General features: G+C 41.4%; 1 protein-coding gene across 3 annotated transcripts in view; it reads right to left on the minus strand.

The window, feature by feature from the left end:
- EFL1 (elongation factor like GTPase 1) overlaps window positions 1-26,929 on the minus strand; it is a 113,925-nt gene that overhangs the window by 17,678 nt on the left and 69,318 nt on the right. For all 3 annotated transcript variants that reach the window (XM_005221897.5, XM_002696606.6, XM_005221896.5), the window contains exons 16-18: window positions 10,143-10,274; window positions 7,903-8,050; window positions 1,765-2,750 (exon numbers count right to left, since the gene is read on the minus strand). In XM_005221897.5, coding sequence (XP_005221954.1) covers window positions 1,765-2,750; window positions 7,903-8,050; window positions 10,143-10,274 — 1,266 coding nt within the window. The remainder of the gene's footprint in view (window positions 1-1,764; window positions 2,751-7,902; window positions 8,051-10,142; window positions 10,275-26,929) is intronic.

Here is a 26,929-nt window from a genome sequence, read left to right on the forward strand (position 1 = left end):
GAGATATTAACAGGATGCCATACTCAAGGTAGGCTGAGAAACACTGCATGTTCCAGGCCATATTGAGATCTGACACCTGGCACGTACCGACTTTAAGCCATCCAAGGGTAACCAAATCTCTGTGCCTTTGTTTAGCTCAACCGTTTTTGAAATGCTGCTATGGGTGCTCAATTCCTTTCACAGGAACTTTACTGTGATCCAAGTCTAAATTTCTTTTGGGGGAGGAGAAAAACCGCAACAACTTAGATTTATGCTTTTAGCAATTAATTAGCAAAAGAATCAAACTAAAAGGAATGCAGAGTAGGCACATACTGACTCAAAGGACCTCAAAGCTAGAGAAAATCCAGCAGTTTGGTCCACTCGCTCAACCAGTGCAGGATCCTCCGTCTGCCCTCCTCACTGCAAAGCAGCTCCATGATCTCAGGGGGTAAGAGAATTACTGGGTGCCAGGCCTGGTTCTGGGGCCCGTATCTGTGTTCTCATGTTACTCTCCACAACTTCCAATGAGTTATATTACCTTCCTTTTTCAGAGGTGAAAAAAATATGTCTCAGTGAAGTCAAATCTTTCAAAAGTCAAAATAGATACTGAGTCCTAGGCTCAACATCTCCTGAAGAGATCTTAAACATTCTTCTCCCAAAGAGAAAAATCAGGAGCAGCATTTGGTATAATGTTAGTAGTGGATAAAGTCCTCAAGTCTCCTCAGGAGAGACCCAGAATTCACAGAGGCCCTTTGTGTTAGGGGCACAAGAGTGTTGTCTGACTCTTTGATAGCTGTCACAACTTCGCTTACCCAGACTGATATGGCGATTCCCTTGTGCAAAACTACTGCACAGGTTTGAATGGTAATGGTATATGAGCAGTTTAAACCTCATTTACCAGATCTTTCATTACAGAAATGAGTCTTTCTACTTTTGCAGAATAAAATATCCTTAGTTGTTCAACTTCCACTTCCTTGCCCCCAAGATTTTTATTTTACATTTAAGGCCTCTGGCTTTCCAAGATCTTGCTGTTGTCTAGTCGCTTGGGCATGTCTGTATCTTTGTGAATCCATGGACTGTAGCCTGCTAGGCTCCTTTGTCCCTGGGATTCTCCAGGTTAAGAATACTGGAGTAGGATGCTGTTTCCTTCTCTAGAGCATCTTCCCAAGCCAGGGATCAAACCTGCATCTCCTGCATTGACAAGAGGATTCTTTATCACTGAGCCACCTGGGAAATCCTATTCTAAGATCTTGTGCCATGTGCTCAGTCACTCAGTTATGTCTGACTTTTTGTGACCCCAGGGACTATAGCCCACCAGGCTCCTCTGTACATAGAATTTTCCAGGCAAGAATGCTGGAGTGGGTTGCCATTTCCTAGTCCAATTGGCTTTCCTGTTGGTAAAAGATGCAGGAATCCTACGTGGCTGGAGCCCCACACCTTGATAAAACTGAGAACGCAGTAGCTGTGACAAGGATGGTATTGGCTCCTCTTGGGCCCCTCAATTGCGAGCTACCCTTTCCTTTGGCTCGCAGAGTCTCCAATATTCTCTCCAGGGTCCTTCTTGCCTCACCCCATCGTGGCCTACCTCGAGGGACTAAGAGCCTGAGTTTGGGGCTGTGTGCTAATGCATGCAGGATGGCCCACAGGAGGTGGCTAAGATCTTAGTTCCTTGATAAATCAGATAACAATGTAGCTTCTGTGAAAACATATTAAATGCGTTTGGTTTTCTAATCTACAAGAGGTCACTACTACTCAGGGCATCTGTCTTTCCCTCTCCCGCCTTACCGAGAACATCGCTGGTGGCCATGATATCGCATGTGTACATCGCTGCCATCAGTCGCTGTGGCTTCACTTGCAGTGCGTAGCGACAGGCTTCCTTCATGGTGGCTATGAGCTGTCCTGAAAAGGGCCCGTAGCAGTCAGTGAGTGGAGACTCTCCTCTCTGGGAAGCCCTCTTCTCAAAGGGCTCAGAGCCATAGTCTTGCAGCTCCTGCTGTTCATCTCCACCTGAGCGGGTGTCACCTTCCCCCTGTCTCTCCTTCACCAGATCACCCGGTTCTTGATTCTGTTTATTACTTGCTGTCTGTTCTTCAAACTTGCTCAGGTCCCATTTTTCCAGGACAAAACACACACCCATGAGTGGCTCCTCGCACATGGGGCCGGAGAGGGTGGCTAGCTGGAAGCCGCTCACAATGCTGTTGCCCAGGTCTCGGTACCGACTGGCTTCTTTTGAAGCTTTGCCATCGAGGCCTGTCCACACTGAATTATGAAAATCCTCACTTTTATTTACTAGTATGTTGGGCCCACATTTTCTTGGGCCAAATGACCAGATTTGGTCCACCGTGTTCCTCCACTTCCTCCCGGTGAGGTGGTGCTCGAGCTTTCCTTTGAATTCCCAGATTTTCTCTTGGGTCTTCTGATGGATCATCTGAGGATTATTTTTGCCCTCGTTTAGAGAGGACGTTAACTGCTCCATAGAACGAATCAGGTCACTGCTTTCTTCTAGAATCTGAGTCACCTCCTCTGGGAGCGGCAGGGCTCGGACGCTGAGTGTGGCAAGTTTGTTGGGAGTCATCATGGTGATGAGCCCATTGGAGTCAACCTGGATTCCTTCAGGGATTTTGCTCTGATCCTCCTTTGTTTGGTGGATGACCGCAACTTTCTGTTGTTTGCCGATTTCTTCATTGACCATGTCAACTTTTGGGGGTTTTGTGATTGTTTCTCTGAATGGAATGATGGGTTCAGATACACTGATTTCAATCTTTGCAAACCTACAAAGTTGAGAGGAATAACACAAGGTTATCATCAAAATGGCATCAGAACTCCCATGGAGCAACATTACATAATGAATATTCTGCAAAAATGCAGATATATAAAAATTATTTCACTAGGAAATATTGGTGATTTACAATCTATCAGAATTCAAAAACTGCTTTCATTTCAGATTGAAAAGACTACCTGTAGTGGGAAGAAATCTTCAGGGAGTTCCTTGCATATACCAGAATCTCACTGCTTTGTTCACTCATTCTCAAAACAAATAAATCATGTATTTAGATAAAACTGTTTTGAGTGGAGAATAAATGTTTTAATAAGATTGACATATTAATTCTTTAAAATAATATTTGCCAGTTGAAGAATCTGGATAAGGAAAGCTCAATGATGAAAACTTAATAATAGAGAGGAAAAAAACAATTCACAGAACATCAGGATATCCTCTCCAATCCTGACAGTGTACTTGGCTTTGATGAGGCTCATGGTGAGGCCAAAAAGGTCAAGGAGCTTGTTTAGAGCGGCTCTCTCCTAAAGAGCTTCTGCAATGATGCGAATGTTCCATACCTGTACTGTGATTACCGAGCCCTTGAAATGCAGCTAGTACAACTAGGGAAATCAAGTTTTATTTTTATTTCATTTTAATTACATTTAAATAGCCACACGTGGCTGCTGAACATCTGAAATGTGGCTAGTGTGACGGAGGGACTGAATTTTCAATCTTATCCAACTTTAATATCTGGCCACTGTATTGGACCACAGAAGTCTTGACCCTCAGTGTGGCATCAGGTTCGGAAAGCCGCTTTTCTCACATGCCATCAAGTTTAGTTTCACACTGCACTTTCTTTCAGATGAGCTGTAAGTTCACCAAGGGCAGATTCTGGAAACTGGCACGGTTTGAGTCTGATGACGATAAAACCAGGCAATCTTTCTTTTTCTCTTATTTTCTGTCTACTTCATTCCCAGGTAATACTAAGGCTTTGGTCTGGTCTACCATTGGCAATGTGGATGGATATATGTATAAATGTACATATATATGTACATGCATAAGCGCATATGTATGTACACATATATACTATAAGATACCTCTGGATTCTGGAATAACGCTTTTTCCCTGGGAACTGTGATTCAATAAGGAAATTAAACACTGAAAGTAAAACGTTTTAAAATGCTTACTTTTGCTTCTAGGTTTGTTTTTGCTTTCTACATTTTGTGGGTATAGGACAGGTATTTGGTTTATCTGATTTTATACTTTTTGATAAATTTGAAAATTCAATAAATGGTTTTCTAAAAATCATGTTACCACAAGTGGTTTTAGAATACAGAACCCAAAGAGATCATAAAATGTGGAAGAAAATTAAAATGTTCTGAAAAAATATTCCCTTCAAGGAAGATTTTGTTGCCAGTGAGTATGTTTACTTTCAAGGATTAGTTTATTCCAATGCTATATATATTGTTGCAGAATATACAACAAGATGGGTATCTACCTGACACTTTATTACTACTCTGACACTGGATGAAGGTGGCAGACACAATCTTACCTAAGAACCGGCACTTGTTTTGAAACATTCACAAGCTCTGCGCTGCCAGGGTTTAAAGAACCTGTAGCCTGAGATGTAAAATTTAAGATAAAATAACAATGAAAAAAGATGTGTATATATATGTGTGTGTGTGTGTGTGTTCTTCCCACTAATCACTTATTATGTACGAGGCGCTATGGTACATGGTTTACATGTGTTACTTAGTAGGTGTATTACTATACTCATTTTGTAGAGGAGAAAACCAAGTAAGAAAGATCAAATAATTTCTCCAAAGTTACAGAACAAGTAAGCTGGGTTTCAAGTCTAGTTCTGACCTCAGAATCAATGTGTTTAGCCATTATGCTACCCCGAAAAATCCAATTAAACAGCATACTAAAGGAGTAATTCACTACAATACTAAGTAGTTTTTATTATAGGTTATACAAATTGATTTGTATTAGGACATCTGCAAAAATATCACATTAAAAGGATCTAATAATCTATTCAACCATCTTTACAAATGCTAAATGGCATTCAGTAAAATTTAATACCCATTCCTTGTTTTTCAAAAAGAAAAGCACTCAGAAATTTTAGAAATAGGAAAATGTTTTTAAAATTATCATTATTTAGAGAAAATAAGTTCATATACTGAGAACACTCAAGAAAACAGACTGCACAGCTACTGAAACTGTGAGTGAGTCCATCTATGACACTCCCATTTCCCTTGTATTATAAGGTCCAAAGGGCTGAAAGTCTCATTAGTCCTTCTAATTTCTAAGGTTTCCAAGAATTCTCCCACAGTCATCACTTGCTCCACATCATGGAAAGGTTGGTGTGTGTATGGTTGTCATACCTACAAAGTGTCTCAGAGCTAAAGGTTCTTTAAACCCTGGCAGTGCAGAGCATGTGAATGTTTCAAAACAAGTGCCAGAGGCTGAGACTACATTAGTAATCTTCCATGGCTTCCTGCCATATCTGAGCATTACTGCCTTGAGAGGTGGATGGCGAGAACTCTGACAGTTTTGCTGGCCAAAAGACCACAGGTAGCCCCCTTGTCTCCCACACCTGTACTAATGCATTCCTGAACATGTGTGTCAAAGTCAAAAGGACTTATATATTAGAAGGCAGGTTCTGTCTTAAAAAAAACAACCTTTAGAATTTTCTATACGTTCTTATTCTAAGTATAACTGCAAACTTTAACAGTCATATTGAATAGTACACAGAGCAAAACTAACTCCACTGATCTATGACTTGTCACAATGTGAACACTCATGTAAACCACTACTCAAGTTAGAAACATTACTAACCCTCAGAAGGCCCCCTCATGTGTTCTCCCAACCCCACAAATGTGACCACTATCTTGATTTTCACTGTAATCCATTTAAATTATTTTTTATCACCTAAACATGTAACCCCTATACTACATACGTTCCGTTTGGCCTGCTTCTTGGACTTCATGTAAATAGAATCAAACTTATTTTTTTCAATTGTCTTCTGCTCAACATTATGCTATGAGATTCATCCATGTCTGCATAGTTAGCTTGAGATTTTTATATAAAATTCCATAATTTTTTTTCCAAAAAAACTCCATTTCAAGTTTTTTTCAGCTTTTGCCTATTAAAATTTTTATTGCTATGAATATTCTTTCAAAAATTTATTTATTTTTTAATTGAAGGATAATTGCTTTACAATATTGGTTTCATTTCTGCCATACATCAAGCTATGAATATTCTTGATACATCTGTCCACTGTGTGTTACATATAGATAGAATAGAAATGAGAGTGGATCTGCCAAGCTATGGGAAATAACTATCTTCTACCTCAGGAGATAACACCAAGTAATTGCTGACTTGAAGTAGAATTCTAATTACCAAAAAGTGTTATTTTTAAAGGCAAGTTAATGACCTGAGAAATGTAAGGTTACTTAACACTGGGTTTTAATTTGGTAGCAAAAAGAAAGAAAATAGTTCAAAAACTCCAAAAAATAACATTTTAATATTATTTAAAAAATAGAATAAAATAAACCCTCTGCAGGACTTTCCTGGTGGTTCAGTGGTTAAGAATCTACCTGCTAATGCAGGGGACACTGGTTTGATCCCTGGTTGGGGAACTAAACCCCTGCGGCAACTAAGCCTGTCCGCCACAACTACTGAGCCCAGGCAACCTACAGCCTGTGCTCTGCAACAAGAGAAGCTACGGCAATGAGAAACCCGAGCGCCGTAACTAGAGAGGAGCCCCTGATGCCACAACTAGAGAAAGCCCGAGCACAGCAAAGAAGACCCAGCACAGCCAAAACTAAGTATATAAATAAAATCACACACACACACATATAGAGAGAGAGAGAGAGAGAAAGAGAGAGAGATACAGAATATAAACCCCAAGTAGGTGGTGCTGCAGAAGCAGCTCTTCTTATTCTGCTGTATTATTAGTAGTAGTAAAGCAGAACTACAATAGTACCTACTACTACTACTACTACTACTAGTACCACCACCACCAATTTTACTAGGTTGCTTTAAGAATTAAATGAGACATGCAGACTTTAACAGTGACTGGTATGTAATATTTAGTAGGTAATTATGTTGATTACTTACAATTATTATTTAACTATAATGATTATGGTTATTAAAGTCCCAGAAAATTGAAAAACAAAAGCAAAGAAGGCCACTATAGGGCCATTCATCAAAGAAAAACAAATGATCAATAAATACATTAAAAAATGTTTCAGTATCATAACTAAGCACAGAAAGTGTATATTAACAATGAACAAACATTTGTCTTCCAGACTGATGAAAATATAAAAAATTATGATATACAGGGCTGCCAAAAGTTTGGGAAAAGGAACACTTCCAAGTACATTTTGCTAGTTACAGTGTAAATTGGTACAGACTTTAAGGATAATATGGATTATAAGCCTAAAAAATATGCCAGCAATATAATATGCTACCTTCTGAGTTAGCAGTTGTTAGCAGTTAGCAGTTGTTAGCAGTTAGCAGTTTATCTGAACCAAATAATCAGAGCTGTATATATAGATATCTGTAGATATTTGAGTATGCATAGAACAGACTAGGGATTTATCAACCCAAATGTAATGGTCATAATTATCTCTGCATGGTAACTGAATGATTCTTTTTATTCTTCTGTATTTTCCTAATTGCTGTAATAAACATATATTACCTTTGGAATAAAGAGGAAAAACACAACTCACAAAAAGTTATTTGGGAATAGTTATGCCTATTTTATGACACTTACATATCACTATGATAGAAAAATATGCAGATTTACTGAAGGTCTCTACTGCAGAGATGACATCAATAAGGAAGTCTATCCTAACTACAGTCTAAGTTCACAAAATATGATTTTGTTTTGTTGCCCCGACATGCTGTGTGTGTATATGCTTAAATACGTATTTATGAAAATATTTTATGACTTACACTAAAAATGCAAAATCATGCAAGCAGAGCAGTGAATACTATTAGTAAAAGTAAATCTATGGTCCAATAACACAATAACAATTCATGTTTAAGTTGAGGGCACTCAATTTTTCTCCAACAGCAAACAACAGTATACGTTCAAGGGGCTTAGCAAACACTAAGACACCCCACCGATTGGGGCTCCATCTCGGTCGCCACCTAACCTTTCTTTCAAGTCATCCAGGCAGCGCTGAAGGTGGACTTCCCCTGCTGTGACTAAAACGTGCTCTCCTGTTTCCTGAATGAAAACCTGGACACAAGGATCAGCTTGGTTTAACAGCTTCATTCCTTTGACGAGTTGAGGCATTTCACCTAGATTAACAAAATGAAATACTGATTAAATACAAGGTAAGGACTGACATAACCTAAAGACAGCATCCATGGGAAAACTCATGACAAATTCTGAAGGGAAAAGCATAATGTGATGAACTTTTACAACAATGGTTTACTCTATTTTTCCAAATAATACAGCAATGTGAAGAAAACTATCTTCTAATAATTTATTTGTACAGACAGCTAACATGAGACACATGTCACAAACTTATCATCAAGGCTCCCAAAGCTGATCCATACCACTTCTTCAAACTCTCAGCAGATATAAATTACCATTATTACTTGTAAATCACCAAAATATATTACAAATGTATATATACGTAGAAGTGTAACAGAACTCTTTCCATATAGTACCTATAAAACTATAAAATCAGTATTCTAATTAGTATGAGAAAAACTGAGGTCAGAAAAAAAAATCACCATCTTCATTTCATCAAAATCTGTGTAACTGGTAAGTGGCCCTGTAAAAACTGATATCATGACTTAGTAAAGCCAATAACGCATGTCTTCCATTGGACTGTGTGTAACTTTGTGAGGTGCATTTTTCAGTAATAAGTCACTAATATTAAGGGCTACAATAAATGGAGCCTAGAAACAGATCTGTGCAGCTATCTTACAAAGTGTTATGGTAAGGTTTTAAAAAATAATGAAGCCTCATTGTGGAAGGCAGACTCTAAGATGGCCCCAAGTCACCCTCGTCTTCTGCTAGTCACACCCAGCGCAGTCCTCTCCCACAGGGAACCGGGCTGGCCCGTCGGATCAACACAACACTGCAGACTGGAATGTGACTCCTAAGGCAGATCACAGAAGGCTTCTGCTTTAGTGTCCTGGACTCCTGGTGAAAGCCAGTCACCACACTGCACTCCAGGATCACCAAGCAGCTGTGAGGAGAGGTCCCTGTGGAGGAACCCAGGTCCCCAGTGAGCACCGACTTGTGAGACCCTGTGAGTGAACCACCTTGCAAGTCCAGGTACACCTTCAGATGGCTGCGGCCTGTGGTTACACACAACTACAACTGCATAAGGCCCCCTAACTGAACCCTTCCAGAACTCTTGACCAGAAGAATCGCCAAGAATAATAGGAGTAGTTACTGTTCTCTCAAGTCACCAAATTTTGGAGTAACATGTTAGGCAGTCCTAGGTAACCAACAGAATTATAAACCACAATCACAAGTGATTGGGCTGGCCAAAAAGTTCATTTGGGTTTCCCTGTACCATCATACTTATCTGTTAAGGGTCTCTGGGATCCTCAGTAGCTAGGATATGTCTCAGAACCTGGGGCAGAGACAAGCTTTCTGAGGGCCCAGCTCTGAGGAGAGAGGGGATATACAGATACAGGGGCAGTGAGCTACTACACACGTCAACAGAAATCTGTGTTTGTGAGCAAATCACACGTTTGCTCTCTGGTTCCCCTAGAGCAGTCTGGAAGACACTTCACTGGCTACCCCTGAATGCTGGCAGCAGAGTCACGGGGAACAGGGGGTGAGTGACAGTCACAGGAAGTAAAGTACAAGAGTCAGTGAGGATTGGTCAGGCACATGGTAGGAACCGAAGACTAAGTATTAGTTATTAATCCTATAGGGCCTGGTGTGTGTGGCTATCACACAGCCAGACAGAAAGGGGCAGGGAGTGCTTTCCAAACACAAAGGGAATGCCAGATGATCTAGCACACCCACGGGGGAGCAGATGTGAATTCTCAATCAAGCAGTCTTGCATAAGATTCTAAAGAACCAGTCACATAAAACATGAGCTCTGCTGAGACATGACCCTGTGCCAGGGTTCTGGGGGATGCAGAGATGACGCCGTTTCTGCCATAAAAAAGAAGATAAAGTCTCCCTGGATAGCAAAGGTGCCTAAAGATGCCAGATTCCTAAGAGAGAGGTTAGATTCCCCTGGAAAATGGTGGTGGTCTATATGGTCTTATGGCTCTGTGAGTTATATACCCCTGTTATGTACCTCCAGGAAAACTGACAGTCTACTACTGAAAAAAACCAGGAGAAACCAAGCATTAAATGCATGTATTTAAAAAACGTAATGAACATCACATGCTTTTAAAAACGAGGCCATCTTACTTGGGTGTTTCGGTTCAATAGCAACCCTCACAATAGGGGTGGCTTCGAAGTTGAGAGGTATGAATGGCGGGCAGGATGGTGAGGTACACAGTGTGGCCGACTTCAGCACAAAGTCCTGAAGGCCTCCAATTCCTGCGGGGAGGAAAAGACCCATGGAGTCAACAAAAGAAGACAAACTCTGAATTTATGTTAGAAAAATAACGTCAACCCAGTATATATGTCACAGATAAAAAACACTTAAGAAATCAGGCTAAAACGTGACCACGGCAGTGATCCTGTCCAGATACGTATGTCTGAAGACATCAATTACTTTTTAAATTGGAACTCTAAAATTTTTAAATACATTAATTTGATGAAGATGAGTCTCTACTGAAATAATCTCTTTTGCCAAATTGACTTGCATGCGGGTAAACAGAATTTTAGAGACTTTCAGACCAGAGTATCAGCTACCCCACACCTCATCCCTCTCCTGCTCTGATCCACTTCAGGCTCCCAGCTGGGAGTTGCATAAGCTTCTAGAGAAGGGGTTTCCATGCTCTGGGCTGCATACTGGGATCTCCTATCAGATCGGCTGGTGGCAGCAGACTAGAAATAAAGTGCACAATAAATATAATGTACTTGAATCATCCTGAAATCATCCCCACACCCCAGTCTGTGAAAAAACTGTCTTCCATGACACTGGTCCCTGGTGCCAAAAAGGTTGGGGACCCCTGCTCTAAAGGATACATATTTGTCTTTGAACAGACAGGAACAGAGAGAATGCCTCCAAAAGTGAGATGAAGGGGTCATACTGAACCTCACATCCAGAGTAAGAGCAGACAACACTTTAGAACAAATTAAGAAACACATGGGCTGCCCTGATAGCTCAGCTGGTAGAGAATCCACCTGCAACGCGGAAGATCTGCTGGAGAAGGGATAGGCTACCCACTCCAGTATTCTTGGGCTTCCTTTGTTGGCTCAGCTGGTAAAGAATCCACCTGCAATGTGGGAGACCTGGGTTCGATCCCTGGGTTGGGACGATCCCCTGGAGAAAGGAAAGGCTACCCACTCCAGCATTCTTGCCTGTAGAATTCCACGGACTGTATAACCCATAGGGTAGCAAAGAGTCAGACATGACTGAACAAATTTCACTTTCACTTTAAGAAACACATAGAAGGGCCACTTTTATGCTTTTGGTTTCAGTTCAGTTCAGTTCAGTCGCTCAGTCGTGTCCGACTCTTTGTGACCCCATGAATCGCAGCACGCCAGGCCTCCCTGTCCATAAGGTAAACGTTAAAGAGGGCATGGAAGGAGAGGCCACCTGTTTTAGGAGAAAGTGACAGGTGAAAGGGGCAGGGATATTCAAGCAGCATCCTGCTTCTCCATCTCCAGCTTAGAGACAAGTATGGAAAGGAAACAACTCTGCTGCTGTCGGCTCACAAATGGATGTAAAGGTACAGGGTGCTGTGGTGCCGCACCATGGACCACCCATCCTGGAGGAGGGAACTGAAGCAGAGCTTTCTGACACACAAGCCCAGAAGGTGGCAGAGGTCTCTCTGAGTCTGATCACACCGGGTGAAAAGCCCCCTCCAGCTGCCCCTTCTGGAAGTCTCCAGGCATCACTCTCCCCACTACACTACAGGGTCACTCCAGCTATAGGAACACCTTCTTCACACTGGGCTGGAGCATGTCTCCCCCATCTCTACACACTGTTCTGAGTTCCATTCCTCAAAGGTCCACAGAAAACATGCTTCTTCCACTTTTACCAACTACCCTTTGGGTTTCAGAGGCATCTATCTGTCAGGCCCTTTTAATCCCTTTCTGTCTCACACTAAACCTCATTAGGTCCTCTGACTTTAACTCATGACATGACTGCTAGAACTTTCCTGTGCAGGGGACCCTCTTCAGACTTATGTCTCCAAGGTGCCGCCGGTTCATTTCCTTGGTCAAGGTCTACACTTCTTACTGCTGTGCGTCCTGGCCCAGCACACAGAGACATCTATGCCTGGCCATGGCTTACTGTTAATGTCTCTTACGTACCACAGCAGACCTGGGCCTGCCCAAGTTTCCATCAAGTCTACTAGAAATAACAACATCTGCCATGAATACAGGGGGTGAGGACAACCTTATAGTAAATACTCCCCCTCAAACCTCATCCATCCTGCTCTGACCTCTGGCGAGCAGGCACTTCCTTCCTGCTCAGATAGCACATGGTTTCAAGGAAAAAATAAATGCTGGTCTCTCCTCTGTGTCACCAGGGAAGCAGGCTGCAGATGGTCACTATATTCTGAACACTGTCTCTTTAAAACCTTCTGGTTTACATTTTTGCTATTCTTGTTACTTAGATATGCCCAGATTTGTGAACATGATTGCAACTCCCCTAGAAACAGAAAAACAAAAAGTCAATATTCCTAGTCAAGATTAAGATTTTAAGGAAAAGATTATGCTCCAATGACAGTCATTGGAGTTATTTGGGTGAATCACAATAAAATGATTTAAAAATCACTTTGAGAATTTCTTGTTGCACTGTCAGATAATTATTAAGTATAGAACTTTATATTTATACAAAACACATTTTAAAACAAGCTTTCTGTTTTAAAAATGATGTCAGATCAGATCAGATCAGATCAGTCGCTCAGTCGTGTCCGACTCTTTGCGACCCCATGAATCGCAGCACGCCAGGCCTCCCTGTCCATCACCAACTCCCGGAGTTCACTCAGACTCACATCCATCGAGTCAGCGATGCCATCCAGCCATCTCATCCTCTGTTGTCCCCTTCTCCTCCTGCCCCCAATCCCTCCCAGCATCAGAGTCTTTTCCAATGAGTCAACTCTTCGCATGAGGTGGCCAAGGTACTGGAGTTTCAGCTTTAGCATCATTCCTTCCAAAGAAATCCCAGGGCTGATCTCCTTCAGAAAGGACTGGTTGGACCTCCTTGCAGTCCAAGGGACTCTCAAGAGTCTTCTCCAACACCACAGTTCAAAAGCATCAATTCTTCGGTGCTCAGCCTTCTTCACAGTCCAACTCTCACATCCATACATGAGCACAGGAAAAACCATAGCCTTGACTAGACGAACCTTTGTTGGCAAAGTAATGTCTCTGCTTCTGAATATGCTATCTAGGTTGGTCATAACTTTCCTTCCAAGGAGTAAGCGTCTTTTAATTTCATGGCTGCAGTCACCATCTGCAGTGATTTTGGAGCCCAAAAAAATAAAGTCTGACACTGTTTCCACTGTTTCCCCATCTATTTCCCATGAAGTGGTGGAACTGGATGCCATGATCTTCGTTTTCTGAATGTTGAGCTTTAAGCCAACTTTTTCACTCTCCACTTTCACTTTTATCAAGAGGCTTTTTAGTTCCTCTTCACTTTCTGCCATAAGGGTGGTGTCATCTGCGTATCTGAGGTTATTGATATTTCTCCCGGCAATCTTGATTCCAGCTTGTGTTTCTTCCAGTCCAGCGTTTCTCATGATGTACTCTGCATATAAGTTAAATAAACAGGGTGACAATATACAGCCTTGACGAACTCCTTTTCCTATTTGGAACCAGTCTGTTGTTCCATGTCCAGTTCTAACTGTTGCTTCTTGACCTGCATACAAATTCAGATACAAAACAAAACAAAAAAAACACCGGAACTTCCCTGGTGGTCCAGTGCCTAATACTCTTTGCTCTCATTGCAGGGAGTCGGGGTTCGATCCCTGGTCAGGGAACTAGATCCCACAAGCTGCAACTAAGAATTTGCATGACAAAACTAAAGATCGCACATGCCACAACTAAGACCCAGTGCAGCCAAATAAATAAATAAACAAAAATTGAAAAAAATAAAACAAACCACCATATCCCCATGTAATACCTTTCTAATATTGTCACTATATTCATTTGATATATTTCCTTTTTAGTCCTTCCTCTATTGGCACACATAATTTACACTGTTATAATCTCCATATAGCATCACTGACTCAATGGACATGAATTTGAGCGAACTCTGGGATGCCTGACATGCTGTAGTTCATGGGGTCACAAAGAGTTGGACATGACTTAGTGACTGAACAACAACAACATTTCCATATAATTCTCTGCCTTTTTTTTTTCCCTATTTAAATCATGGAATTTTCACTTCACTTGTTTAAATCACAACTGAATCAGTTAAGGAGGAATGATCCCTTCACATACAGTACACCTGCTCAAGCATTTTTCAACTGAGATCAGGGCTGAAGGACATGTTCCCTTCAGGGAATTATTTTAGAATTTTTGAAACAGGAGAAGTGATAGGCCAGAAAAAAAATATGTAAAATTAGCACTGCATGAATTTGTTTCAAGGATTAAAGAGGATGCAAAGTTTTTTCCATGCATATTTCTAAAAAAGCGTATGATTTAAAGAAAAGAAAAAAAAAAAAAAAAACAGGCTGAGGAATACGGAGCAAACAGAATTTACTGAACAGCAAGAATTCTAGCTTGTTTTCATACAAACGCCAGTAACTTTTGTCTGACTGTAGATGAAGGATCCGAGTCCTTGCTGGTCCTAATTCTTCTCTAGATAACAAGGAATATTAGCTATTTTGGGAGAGTGAACTCTAGCTTGGGCCTTCCAGGTAGCTCAGTGGTAAACAATCTGCTTGCCAATGCAGGAGATGCAAGAGACACCAGTTCAATCCCTGGGTTGGGAAGATCCCCTGGATGAGGAAGTGGTAACCCAATCCAGTACTCTTGTCTGGGAAAGCCTATGGACAGAGGAGCCAATCGGGTTACAGTCCATGGGATCGTAAAGAATCAGACACGACTGAGCATGCACTCATAAACTCTAGCTCACAGACTGGGGTGACACCCGAGTCAACACTGAGTTCTCCCACTGGGCACACTGGCCCTTACAAGAGTGCATACCATACCCTTCAAATGCTTCTTAATAAAAAATCAGCATTTTTGCAAACACCGTCAGACCAAAATTTTTTTCCAGACTGTCTCTGTTTCCTGTTACAAATGATTCCATTTTTAGTTTTTGAGAAACTCCTACACTGCTGTCCAGTGGCTGTACCAATTCCCGTTCACACCAACAGTGTAGAAGGGTTCCCTTTTCTCCACATCCTCACCAACATTTGTTATCTGTGTTGTTTTTGATGATGGCCATTCTGACAGGTGTGAGCTGGTGTCTCATCATGCTTCTGATTTGCGCTTCTTTGATAATTAGCGATGCTGAGCATCTTTTCAAGGGTCTGTTGGCCATCTGTTTCCCCTTTGGAAAAATATCTATTTAATTCTCTGGCCCATGTTTTTAGTCACATTGATTTTTATGTTGAGTTATACTAGCTGTTTATATATGTTCGATATTAACCCCTTATTGGTCATATCATTCGCATATGATGATACGCAAAAAGATATTTCAAATAAAAAGTAAATATGTTATTTACAGTAGCCAAGATTTGGAAGCATATCTTGGCTATGAATGGATAAAGACTGTATGTATATAATGGAATACTACTAAGCCATAAAAAGAATGAAAATATTGCCATTTGCAGCAACAAGGAAGCACTCGGAGGGCATTATGCTAACTGAAATAAGTCAGAGAAAGACAAATACTGTATGATATCACTTATTCTTGGAATCTAAAAAGGACAACAAAGAAGCAGACTCCCAGATATGGAGAACAAACTAGTGGCTCCCAGTGGGGAGGGACGAGGGCAATGCAGAGGAAGGGGAGGACAGGCACAAAAGTACTGCGTGTACAATAGGCATAGGATGTATTATACCATACGGGGAGTAGCGTCAATACGTTGTAACAACTGTAAATGGAAAGTAACCTTTAATATCTGTATACAAATTGTTTAAAAAGTATTCCATAAACAAGCAACATAAAGGGGCACAGCTTTTATGATGTGAGACTGAAAATACTGTGTGGGGCTGGAGAGACCGGTGGGCCTTTTGTCGACAACTGTTTTCCTTTAACGACCCCCTGCTGCACAGGTTGAATCAGTCGAAAATGAGGTCACACTGGCAGCAGGAACATGGTGAAGTCACTACTGAGTTCTAACGCCGCTTCGTGGGGACGAGACTGTGAGCTGTCTGGACAGAGGACGGCATTACTATCTTTAGCAAAGTTTAGATGTGTAAAGTGCTCTTTCATTGCCGGTATAAAAATATTATTGGAATCGAAAAAAAAAAAAAAACTTTGTGGTAAAACATGTTAGGGCTCTGGACAGAATATGGTCACCTAATCTCCAAAGTTTTATTTCAGGCCAACTTTAACATCACTTCACCCAGAACCACCAGCCTGTTTCTCTTAAATTGTTTAATAAGCCCAAGTTAATGGATTCCTTTAAATCTTCACAGTAAATCCAAGGTATGTACCGTGGACATCTATAGAGCCTCAGGCCTGTGACAGGAATAAACACTGCTTTAGAAGACACACGAGGGTTAGACAACTATCACACACAAAAAATGTCTTTTCTAAAGTACAGGTTCGCCGAGCAGTTGTTGAGAACCCAGAAAACCTTTGTTCTGGTCCTTCTGTCTTTGAACACCAAGGAAGCCCACATCCTCTGCCTCTCATTCGTGTCTTTATTCTGCACCTTTCCCATCAAACTCGGATTCTACTCTCTGAGAGTCAAAGGCTATCAGGCGGTCCATGCGCTTTATAACCCTTGTCATGGAGGCAGCAGGCAGGCAGCTATGATAGAATAAATAAGAAATGGGCCTTTTCCAAGCCTGCTTGCCTAGCATCTCCAGCACAGACCAGTATTGCTAACGTTTTCAGAGGATTATCAAGTCTGTCCATTATGCTAAACACGTTTCTTAAATCAACTGCCCTTTAGCTTCTTGGTGTTATAGGAGGCCCAAGGGAAAACTCTCGCAAAATGACATCACTGTGTCAGGATTTTTTTTTCTTCTCCTAGGGACAGATGGAGCTCATAACCAGCTAATAACAGTTTTTAAGAAAGTTTCATCAGAATCTGGGGCCTTTTTCTCAACATAGAGACTACAATAAATGGAAAATGTAACACCTTAAGAACCAAAACCTTTTTTTTTGTTTTTATTTAAAGCACTGTGTAGGCTTGCTGTCTTTGTCTATACTTGAGAACAGGTGGAAACTTGGCGTCAGGGTCCTGAACCAGGTTAAGGGAGCTATAATTAGGGTTCACTGTGGAGCTTCAATTTGTGCATCAGGACCACTTTCATTTATGCCCCCAACTACCATTCCTGTGAAACAGTATCACTTGGTAGAGCTGGCCGTCACCAAGGGAATTAACATGGTTGGAAGGGTCTAGGATTCAACAGGGGAAGAAATTTCATCTTGGACCTGGAGGCAACACAGAGTACCTGAATGGTGCCGAATGGTCTATCTCAGGGTGAATGAAAGGGCAGCCAGTATAAAACAGTCTTCTGGTTGTCTCTTGGCATGTGATGTCATGATAAAGAATCTACTGATGCTAACCCGGGAGAAAGGATGATGCACATAATTAAAATATTTGAAAATGACATTTTCCATTAGAACGGAAATATACGTAAAGGACTATGGGGAAGGAACCCAGCATATATTAATACAAAAGTGCTGGGATGCGATGGGAACCCAAAGTAGTTTCAGAATACCTGGTGCACAGAACACAGTTGGGGGGCTAGTGAAACAGGAGGCTGAACAAAAGCAGAGACAGATTGTCAAGAGATGTGCATATCAACCTGAGTTTAGACTTTACTCTGAAGGGTGTGGATGTGGAAGACCATAGATGAACTAGAGAAGCGAGGGTAAGCTGTCACGTCTTGGTGGTTACTTAGGAATTGGAAAGAAGGGACAAGGAGAAACGAGGATGCAATCCAGATTTCTAACTTGGAAAACTAAGCAGATGATTATTTAGTCAAAGCATTTCTCAACTCTTGAGGTTCATAATTTTTTCCTACCATTTTTACTAGTTCTTTATGTAATAAACACTTTAACCCACCACATTTTTTCCTTCAGGCTACAATTTCCCCGTTTATTTTGCTTCTATTTTTTCTTTTTAGTATCTTTTTGAGCTTTTTCTATTTGGCGTCTAAACTCCAGAGCTTATAAAGTTGTGCTTTCAAAGAACTGAAATTGATTCAATATTCAGTTACTTTTCTAATAACTTAGTTTTAAGGGCAGGGGCACAACTGGGCACTTCATAAAGTTTCTTCAATGAACAGGTAAACCTGGGGGACTTCCCAGGTGGTCCAGTGGTTAAGACTCTGAGCTTCCACTGCAGGGGGCATGATCCCTGGTCAGGGAACTAAGATCCCCATGCCATGTGCGGTCAAAAAATAGGGGGGAAAAATCTGAAGGGGGACAAAGGCAGATGAACAAGCAATTACAATGTAATGTAGTAAGTGTCACAACAGGAACAATACAAGGTGTGTTTATGTGGGGAGAGAAATTGAGAAGTTACAGACTTCCCAGGGAAGCTGACACTCAGGAGTATCTGAGATAACTCTGAGTGCTGAGTGGGGGAAAAGGCAACAGTGGAGGCCCAGGTGAGAATCCAAAGTCATTACCCACAGCTGCAGTGAGGATCAGAAAGCAGGAATGAAGACATCGGCACCCCGTTCGTGCCCATTTCTCCGAGATCGTGCAACTGTCATCAGTTTTTTTCCTTAGGCAACACGCATTCTTGTTATGTTCGATTTGGAATCAGAGGGATCTGAATTTAATTAAAGCTCTAACCTTATGCCAGTGACCTGATCCCTCTCTAGTTTTAGTTTCCATATATACTTATGGCACATGATACTTTCGTAGGGTTACCATGAGCCTCAAGTAAGTTAAAAGAATAAGAGAGTCCCTGGCACAGAGTCAGCACTCATAAATGGAGGTAGTGGCTATAATGGTCATGGTAGTATCAGCAGCTGTCTTAGTAACAGTTTTGTTAATTAGGGTTTTCTGGTGTATGTATGAAGAGCATATTTAATTTTTTATATATACCATTAGTTAGTTAACTGTAATGAAGGTTGTAACAACTTCTTGAAAGGCACAAGCTTATAATCATATCCATTTATAAGCTTTGAATCCCATCCCACTGACCTAAATTTATATTTTGTATAGTAACACATGGTTTTAAGTGATGCTCCCTCAAAGATGTGATTCCAATTCAAAGATTTCAATAAAATGGAGGAAATGTAGGATGTTTAGAATGTAAGGAAAATAAAACGCCTAGTACAATTTTAAACAATAACAGAAATTTGTTTCAAGATTTTAAAAAAAGAGAGAGATGACTTTGTACAACTGGGAAACTGTAACTGGATTTCTTCTAGCTTTAAACTAAAAATATTTCCAATTAAAAACAGGAGACAGAGACACTTCTGGATGAAATGGCAACTTCATCACAAGTATACAAAAGATTCTAACTGAAATGACCTAAGGAAGAAAACAAAAGAAGAACTGAATGACCACTGAAACTGTAGAGGCCACTTCAAACTGTGAGCCATTTCTGTTAACTGTAGAGCAAATTAAAGAAAAATAGCAAGTGTCAGTTCATAACTCTGTTCTTGAGAAATCAACACAACTTAAAAAAAAAGATTGTATACACAATGTACCAGTGGTGGTCTATTTGATAACAGATCAACAGAAATGAATGAAGAGCCCAGAAACACGTATGTGTGAAAGTGAAAAAGTTAATGAAATGGAAAAAATAATACAGCTGTATCTATACCATATGCCATCTAGAACAATAAATTTCATGTGGACTTGAAAGCACAAGTCAGGATGACATCATGAGACTGTAAAGTCTTACTATATTATAAAATCTATAAAACAAAAATACCATAAACAAAGTAAAAAGTTATAAAACAGATGATTTCAATGTCAAAACAAGACAAAGGATCAGCAGGCACAACATATAAAGAACTAGTACAAATCCATGAAAAGGAAGGCAACCAACAGGAATGTAGGCAAAGAATATAAACAGCTTTAAGAAAAGAGACCAGAAGAAAAGGAAGCTCAAAACACTCATAAAACATAACAAAAAAATTAATCTCATTAATAGTAAGTTAATGTAAATGAAAACCATGAGATACTATTTGACACCGGTACAACTGGTATAAACCTGAAGAATCCACATGCTGGCAAGTATGTGCAGAAATCATAGGTCTTATGAACTGGAAATGGGAACAAAAATTGCTACAATCATATGAATCAAGTGAGAGAACACGTTTGTGATATTCCGCCAAATACGGTAGATGTGCTACTCACTGGTTTGATTTCTGCTTTATTTCCCAAATCAGTGTGAGCAGAAGGCTCACTAGTGTACCAGGAACACACCACAAACAATGGTACAACCCTGGGTGATTTGGTAAGTGGCGGGGGCATTTCTGGCTGGGGCCGACTGCCGGCACTCGTGGGCAGGGCCAAAGATGAGGGCCTTGGAGCATGTGCAAACATCCCGCACAAAGAATTTTCCTAAGCTGCGTGGCTTCTGAGTATTCTAGATAAGCCTGTTTATAATGATCTGAGTTTAAATTTAACTCCATTTAAAAAACAAGGTACTTCTGGCACAAATGAACACGTGCTGCATTTTCAGGAGTTCTATTCTATTCACCATGAAGATGAGCCAGTCACTGTTTTAGCAGCAGCCACTTCTGGCGCCGAGGCATCAGCACGGTACGTGAGCACGACGCTGCGGCCACGGCCACCACACGCACGGTGACTACAAGCATGTATCTAACTCGGTCTGTCGTCTAGTGTAGTCAGACTGGAACGTTTACCACTGCAGGGTCAAAGTGAAAGTTGCTCAGTCAAGTCTGACACTTTGCGACCCCACGGACTATACAGTCCATGGAATTCTCCAGGCCAGAATACTGGAGTGGGCAGCTTTTCCCATCTCCAGGGGATCTTCCCAACCCAGGGATCAAACCCAGGTCTCCTGCAATGCAGGTGGATTCTTTACCAGCTGAGCAGGTTACTTTATCGTAAAACAACAAAAAAATTTTCTTAAACAGTAAGAAAACAACCTTTCTGAGGCTTCAGCACCTTGAATACTTGCACTGTTTGAATTATCACACAGCCATAAACCCTGGGATTATGTCGTAAACACATTACATTTGCATTAGCCAATTTAGGCCCTAGAAATCGAAACGGCTCTCACCTCTAGACTGCCAGCCATGGACTTCCCTGGAGGCTGGTGTGCGCGGAGGGAGTCTTGGATTCCTACCCGATAGGGAGCTGGAATGTTTCTTGAGGTTAATCAAGGTCCTGAGAGCGGGGCATACGGCAGCCTCAGACTCAAGGCCCTGCTCACCCTCCGTTCCACGGGAAGCCCCTAATCTCCAGGTCCACCCACAGGCTGCCTTGGCATGAGAAGTGAGCCTGTGTCACCTAATGCCACCTCTGTGCCCTTTATCATCTATAATGATCACTTTTTCAGTGGTGAACATTTTCCTCAAAGTCAATTCAGGAATTACGGAATTTAGTGGGGCCTACTGAACCCTACACTGTTGTTGTTAGTTGCTCAGTCGTGTCTGACTCTTTTGCGACCCCTTAGGCTGCAGCACGCCAGGCTCCTCCGTCCCTGGGATTCTCCAGGCAAGAATACTGGAGTGGGTTGCCATTTCCTTCTCCAGAGGATCTTTCCAACCCAGGGATTGAACCCACGTCCCCTGCATTGGCAGGAGGGTTCTTTACTGCTGAGCCACCAGAGAAGCCCTGATGTCATTATTAATCTGAGAGTAGGGCTCAAAAGAGTTAGCAAAGGAATATGTCACAGAATTCCTGAGCTTGTTAAGATTTATGTCAACAAATTTCTACATTTATAGGTCTGTGCTGAGCACCACGGAGGCGGCAGAGATGAAGCCAACCAAGATCCCATAGATTTCCCTCATTTAATATTATAAGCACTCCTAAAACATTTTTAAAACTCAGTCACATTATTGCTGATAATTTATTCCAATCCCTGAACCTTGGAGCTGGAGAATTTTGTGACCACTGCTACCGTGTCTAAGTCTTGACACAGCACAGTTACTGTGGCATGGCAAACGTACAACTTACTTGATATCAGAACTCACTGAAGAAATTAATTCCTAAGGTGAAAAGATAACAATGCTAGAATGCTAATAAAATTTTAAGCAAATACAGGTTATTTTAATCCAAGCCAATACTTTTGCCAGTGAATCCATTACTTCTCTGTAAGCAGCAGCTTTCAACGGGTTCTGTTATTGTGGCCTGATCACGTCAAAAATCAGTGAAGTAAGAATTTTTGATTGAATTTTTTTAAATGTTAATAGTACAACAAAGCTACAGTAATCAAAACAGTATGGTACTGACAAATACAACATTGTAATACAACTACAGTCCAATAAAAACATAATAAAAATAATAATGAAAAGAAACAGGATGGTACTGGCACAAAACCATAACATAGCTCAATGGAACAAGACAGAAAGCCCAGAGATAAACCACGTACCTATGGTCCTTAACCTATGACAAAGGAGGTAAGACTACACAATGGAGAAACAACAGTCTCTTCTATAAGTAGTGGTAGGAAAACGAGACAACTACACGTAAAAGAACAAAGTTAGAATATTCCCTAACACCATGTGTTAAGTCACTTTAGTTGTGTCTGACTCTTTGCGACCCTACGGACTGTAGCCTGCCAGGCTCCTCTGTCCATGGGATTCTCCAGGCAAGGATATGGGAGTGGGTTGCCATTTCCTTCTCCAACACCATACACAAAAACTCGAAATTGAATTAAAGACCTAAAGGTAAGGCCGGGCACTAAAAAACTCTTAGAGGAAAACATAGGCAGAACACTCTTTGACATAAATTGCAGCAAGATCTTTTTTGATCCACCTCCTAGAGTAGTGAAAATAAAAACAAAAATAAATAAAAGGGAGCTAATTAAACTTGAAAGCTTTTGCACAGCAAAGGAAACCATAAACATAATAAAAAGACAACCTTCAGAATGGGAGAAAAGACGTGCAATGAAGCAACTGATGAGGGATTAATCTCCAACACATACAAACAGCTCATGCAGCTCAATATCAGAAAACCCAAATAATCCCATGAAAAAATGTCCAGGAGATCTAAACATTTCTTCAAAGAAGACATACAGATGGCCAAAAAGCACATGAAAAGATCCTCAACATCACTAATTATTAGAGAATGCAAATCAAAACTACAATGAGGTATTACTTAACACCAATCAGAATGGCTATCATCAAAAAGTCTACAAACAATAAATGCTAGCGAGGTGTGGGGAAAAGGGAACCCTCCCTACACTGCTGGTGAGTATGTAAACTGGTAAAGTATGGAGATTCCCTAAAAAACTAAAATAGAACTACCATATGACCCAGCAATCCTAGTCCTGGGCATATACCCAGAGAAAATCTTAATTTGAAGAATACACATGCACTCCAACGTTCACTGCAGCACTATTTACAATAGCCAAGACACGGAAGCAACCTAGATGTCCACCGACAGAGGACTGAATAGAGAAGATGTGGTACATATACACAATGGAATATTACTCAGCCAAAATAATCCCATCAGCAACACAGATGAACCTACTGGTATTGTAAAGAAATCAAAATGCTCTATAAAGAACAAAGGAATCTAGTAAGAGCTGGATTAGTGTAGACTCAGTTAGAAAAACAAGTGAAAATAATTAAAGCAGGATTTTACTCAGAAGATATAAAGAATGCCTACAAATCACTAGAAAAAGGCAGACAATCTTAAAAAAAAAATGTAGATAAAGACTTAATGACAATTCACAAATGAGCAAGAATCAATAGTTAATAAATAAAAACGAGTTTAACATCCCTGGTTATCAGGGAAACCAACTACTACTCCAGAGACATCAAAGTGGCTCAAACAAGAACAAACACAAGTGTTGGCAGAGAGATGGAGCAACTGAAACTTGCAGGCGCTCCTGGTGGAGCATAAATTTGTACACTCACCAGGCCTCAGCGTAAACCTGCCCTATCACAGCAACTTATCTTCCAACAGACGTGTACAAATGTTCAGCAAAAAACATGCACATGAATATTCAAAGCAACAATAGTCCTAACAGACCAATACCGGAAATAAACTACAATGTCCGCCAACACAAGAGCAGAAAAATGGGGGCAGTCACACAATACAGCTACTAGAATGAACAGATTACAACCGCGTGCAATGACACAGATGAATCTCACATTCGGAGTGAATGAATACAAAAAGCCCAACCCAAATGCATTCTCTATAACTCAGCTTGTACAAAGCTTAAAAACATGTAAAATTAACTTACGTTGAAGCCAGGACACTTGCTGCTCTTTGGGGCGGAGGGTGCAGGTAACAGTGACTGGAAATGCATGTGGCTTCTGCACTCGGGCAGTGTTCTATTTCTGGGGTTGGATGCTACCAACGCTGGCCTATGTTCAGTTTATGAAAACCCATCAACCTGTGCTTTAAGATTTGCATTCTTTTCTATATGGCTATTATGCATTAATAAAGTTACTTAAGGGTGTAATTTGGCACAAATTACATGGGTATTTAAGGTGCTTCTGAGTCTTTCAGAGATGCCATTAGCTGCAGCTAATAAAACCTTTTTTAGAGCGTTTCAAAAAGAATTGGCAGGAAGAGAGAGTGGATGGTTTGTCATGTTTACTGTGTCCTTTCTCTGCACATCATCCGAGGACTAATGAAAGGTACCATTCACTTCAATGTCCTTACATAGATTCTTCTGAACATGTCTGCCCTTGAGCAAACCACTTCTTTATTCAAGCAAGTGCATCCAGGAGGAGACTGGCTACCCTCTGTCGTTCACACTCTGATTCTTCACTCAGAGGTTGGTCCTTTTAAAACATCCACTGGAAGATAACATAAATGGTTTAGAAAACTATTCTTTGGGTTTTGGTCTGTTTCATTTGTTCTTGTTCAGACTCTTAAGTTGTGTCCAACTCTTTGCTACCTCATGGACTGCAGCACACCAGGCTTCCCTGTACTCCACTCTCTCTCAGAGTTTGCTCAAATTCACGTCTGTTGAGTTGATGATGCCATCCAACCATCTCATCCTCTGTCGCCCCCTTCACCTCCTGTCCTCAATCTTTCCCAGCGTCAGGGTCTTTCCCAAATGACTCGGCTCTTTGCATCAGGTAGCCAGAGTACTGGAGCTTCAGCGTCACCATCAGTCCTACCAGTGAACATTCAGGGTTGATTTCCTTTAGGATTGACTGGTTTGATCTCCTTAATGTCCAAGGGAATTTTAAGAGCCTTCTCCAGCACCACACTTTGAAAGCATCAGTTCTTCAGAGCCCAGTCTTCTTTATGGTTCAGCTCTCACATCTGTACAAGTTTCACTGGGGGCAAGGGGCGGCGGCGGGGGGCGGTTATCAATCTCCAGCAAACACCACATAATTCTCTAAGACTGCATTTATATATAAAAAACATTCAACACAATACCCAAGAATTTCCAAGTGTCTCATTCCATTTTTACCAGCTACCACTGCTGAAAACTAAGGACCATTAGAGTAAAATAATCTCAGGTCCCATCATCAGAAATGTTCCTTGGACTCTAAGAAAAACAGAGTAAGTGCTATGAAAAGTAGGTCAGCAAAGTAATGTGCAAGTTGTTTCCAGTTGACTATTTCCATAATATGATCCATGGCGGCCTTGTGTATATTGGTCTCTTCAGCAAATATCCCAGCAACACTGTGACGTAAGATGATCATTTCTAACTAACCCCAAATAGGAGTCCCACAATAAGGGTACACCAGGTGGCCCTCCTTGACTCTACCAAGGCACTTGGCTCTGTTTTCTCAAACAGCCACAGGTGTCCTTCTGATTTATGAATGAGCTCTGTCTCCAGTGAAACCTGTGGCAAACGAAAGAATTCTGCCATGACAAAAAAGGCAGAAATGCCAACTCAGCATCTATAAAGCAGCTTTCACAATAGAGACTAATGGGAACCACTGACTCAAGACTTCCCAGGCTGTGCCGACCAGGTGGAACTGGATGACCAATAACCAAATCCCACTGGTGCCCTGGTCCCCACCAGTTCACACAGGATCTTCACCTTCCTGACCATCACCGTCTCTGGGAATTCCAGGGGCTGGTCCTCATGGGCTCGTGAGCCCACACCTGCCACAGATACTCCGGCGCTGTGTTCTCCCGGTACAGAAACTCTGAGGAGTCTCTGATGTAGGGGCAATGTTTCCTTTGAATGCCATACGCCTTTAGAGGGCAGACAATGCTAGTGACCCAATGTCTTAGAGTCAACTCTTCCGGGCTTTACTCCTACCTTCGAAGGTCTCCGTCATGGGCGCCACAAGGCAAATCCGGTGATAGGTGTCACGCCTCAGCTACTGGACTATCCTGTCACGTCTGGTTTCTCGTTCCTTAGGAGCAGTTTCCTTCCAGGAGGTCTCAGTCATTTTCAAGGGCCCTTTCCACTAATACCTTCATGTGCCCCTCATCTGAATCCTGGAAGGCGAAGCAGCCCATGCTGAAGCTGATCCTTGGTACTTCAGCTATTTGAGTTACTATTCTACAGGAAGAAAATGACTTGTGGTATTTGGCTTGGGAGCAGAAGAGAAGTGAGCAGTGACAGTACGGTCACTGAACACCCCAGGCTGTGGGGAAAGCCCTCAGGGAGATGGGAAAACAGCCAGCTTCCCAGATTGAGTACCATGTATCAAGTAGGTCACTGCTTCATGGAGGGGAAAATCTACTCTAGAAGAATCTAACGTTTGCACACAACTTTTACAGCTTGCTTGTAAAACATCACTGTCCCTAAATTAAAGACAGAAACATCCGATTTCTACTTCAGCAAGTTTTTGGGCTTCCCAGGTGGCACAGTGGTAAAGAACCTGCCTGCCAATGCAGGAGATGCAGGTTCAATTCC

Source organism: Bos taurus, chromosome 21 (genome assembly GCF_002263795.3).
Source record: "Bos taurus isolate L1 Dominette 01449 registration number 42190680 breed Hereford chromosome 21, ARS-UCD2.0, whole genome shotgun sequence".
NCBI lineage: Eukaryota > Metazoa > Chordata > Mammalia > Artiodactyla > Bovidae > Bos > Bos taurus.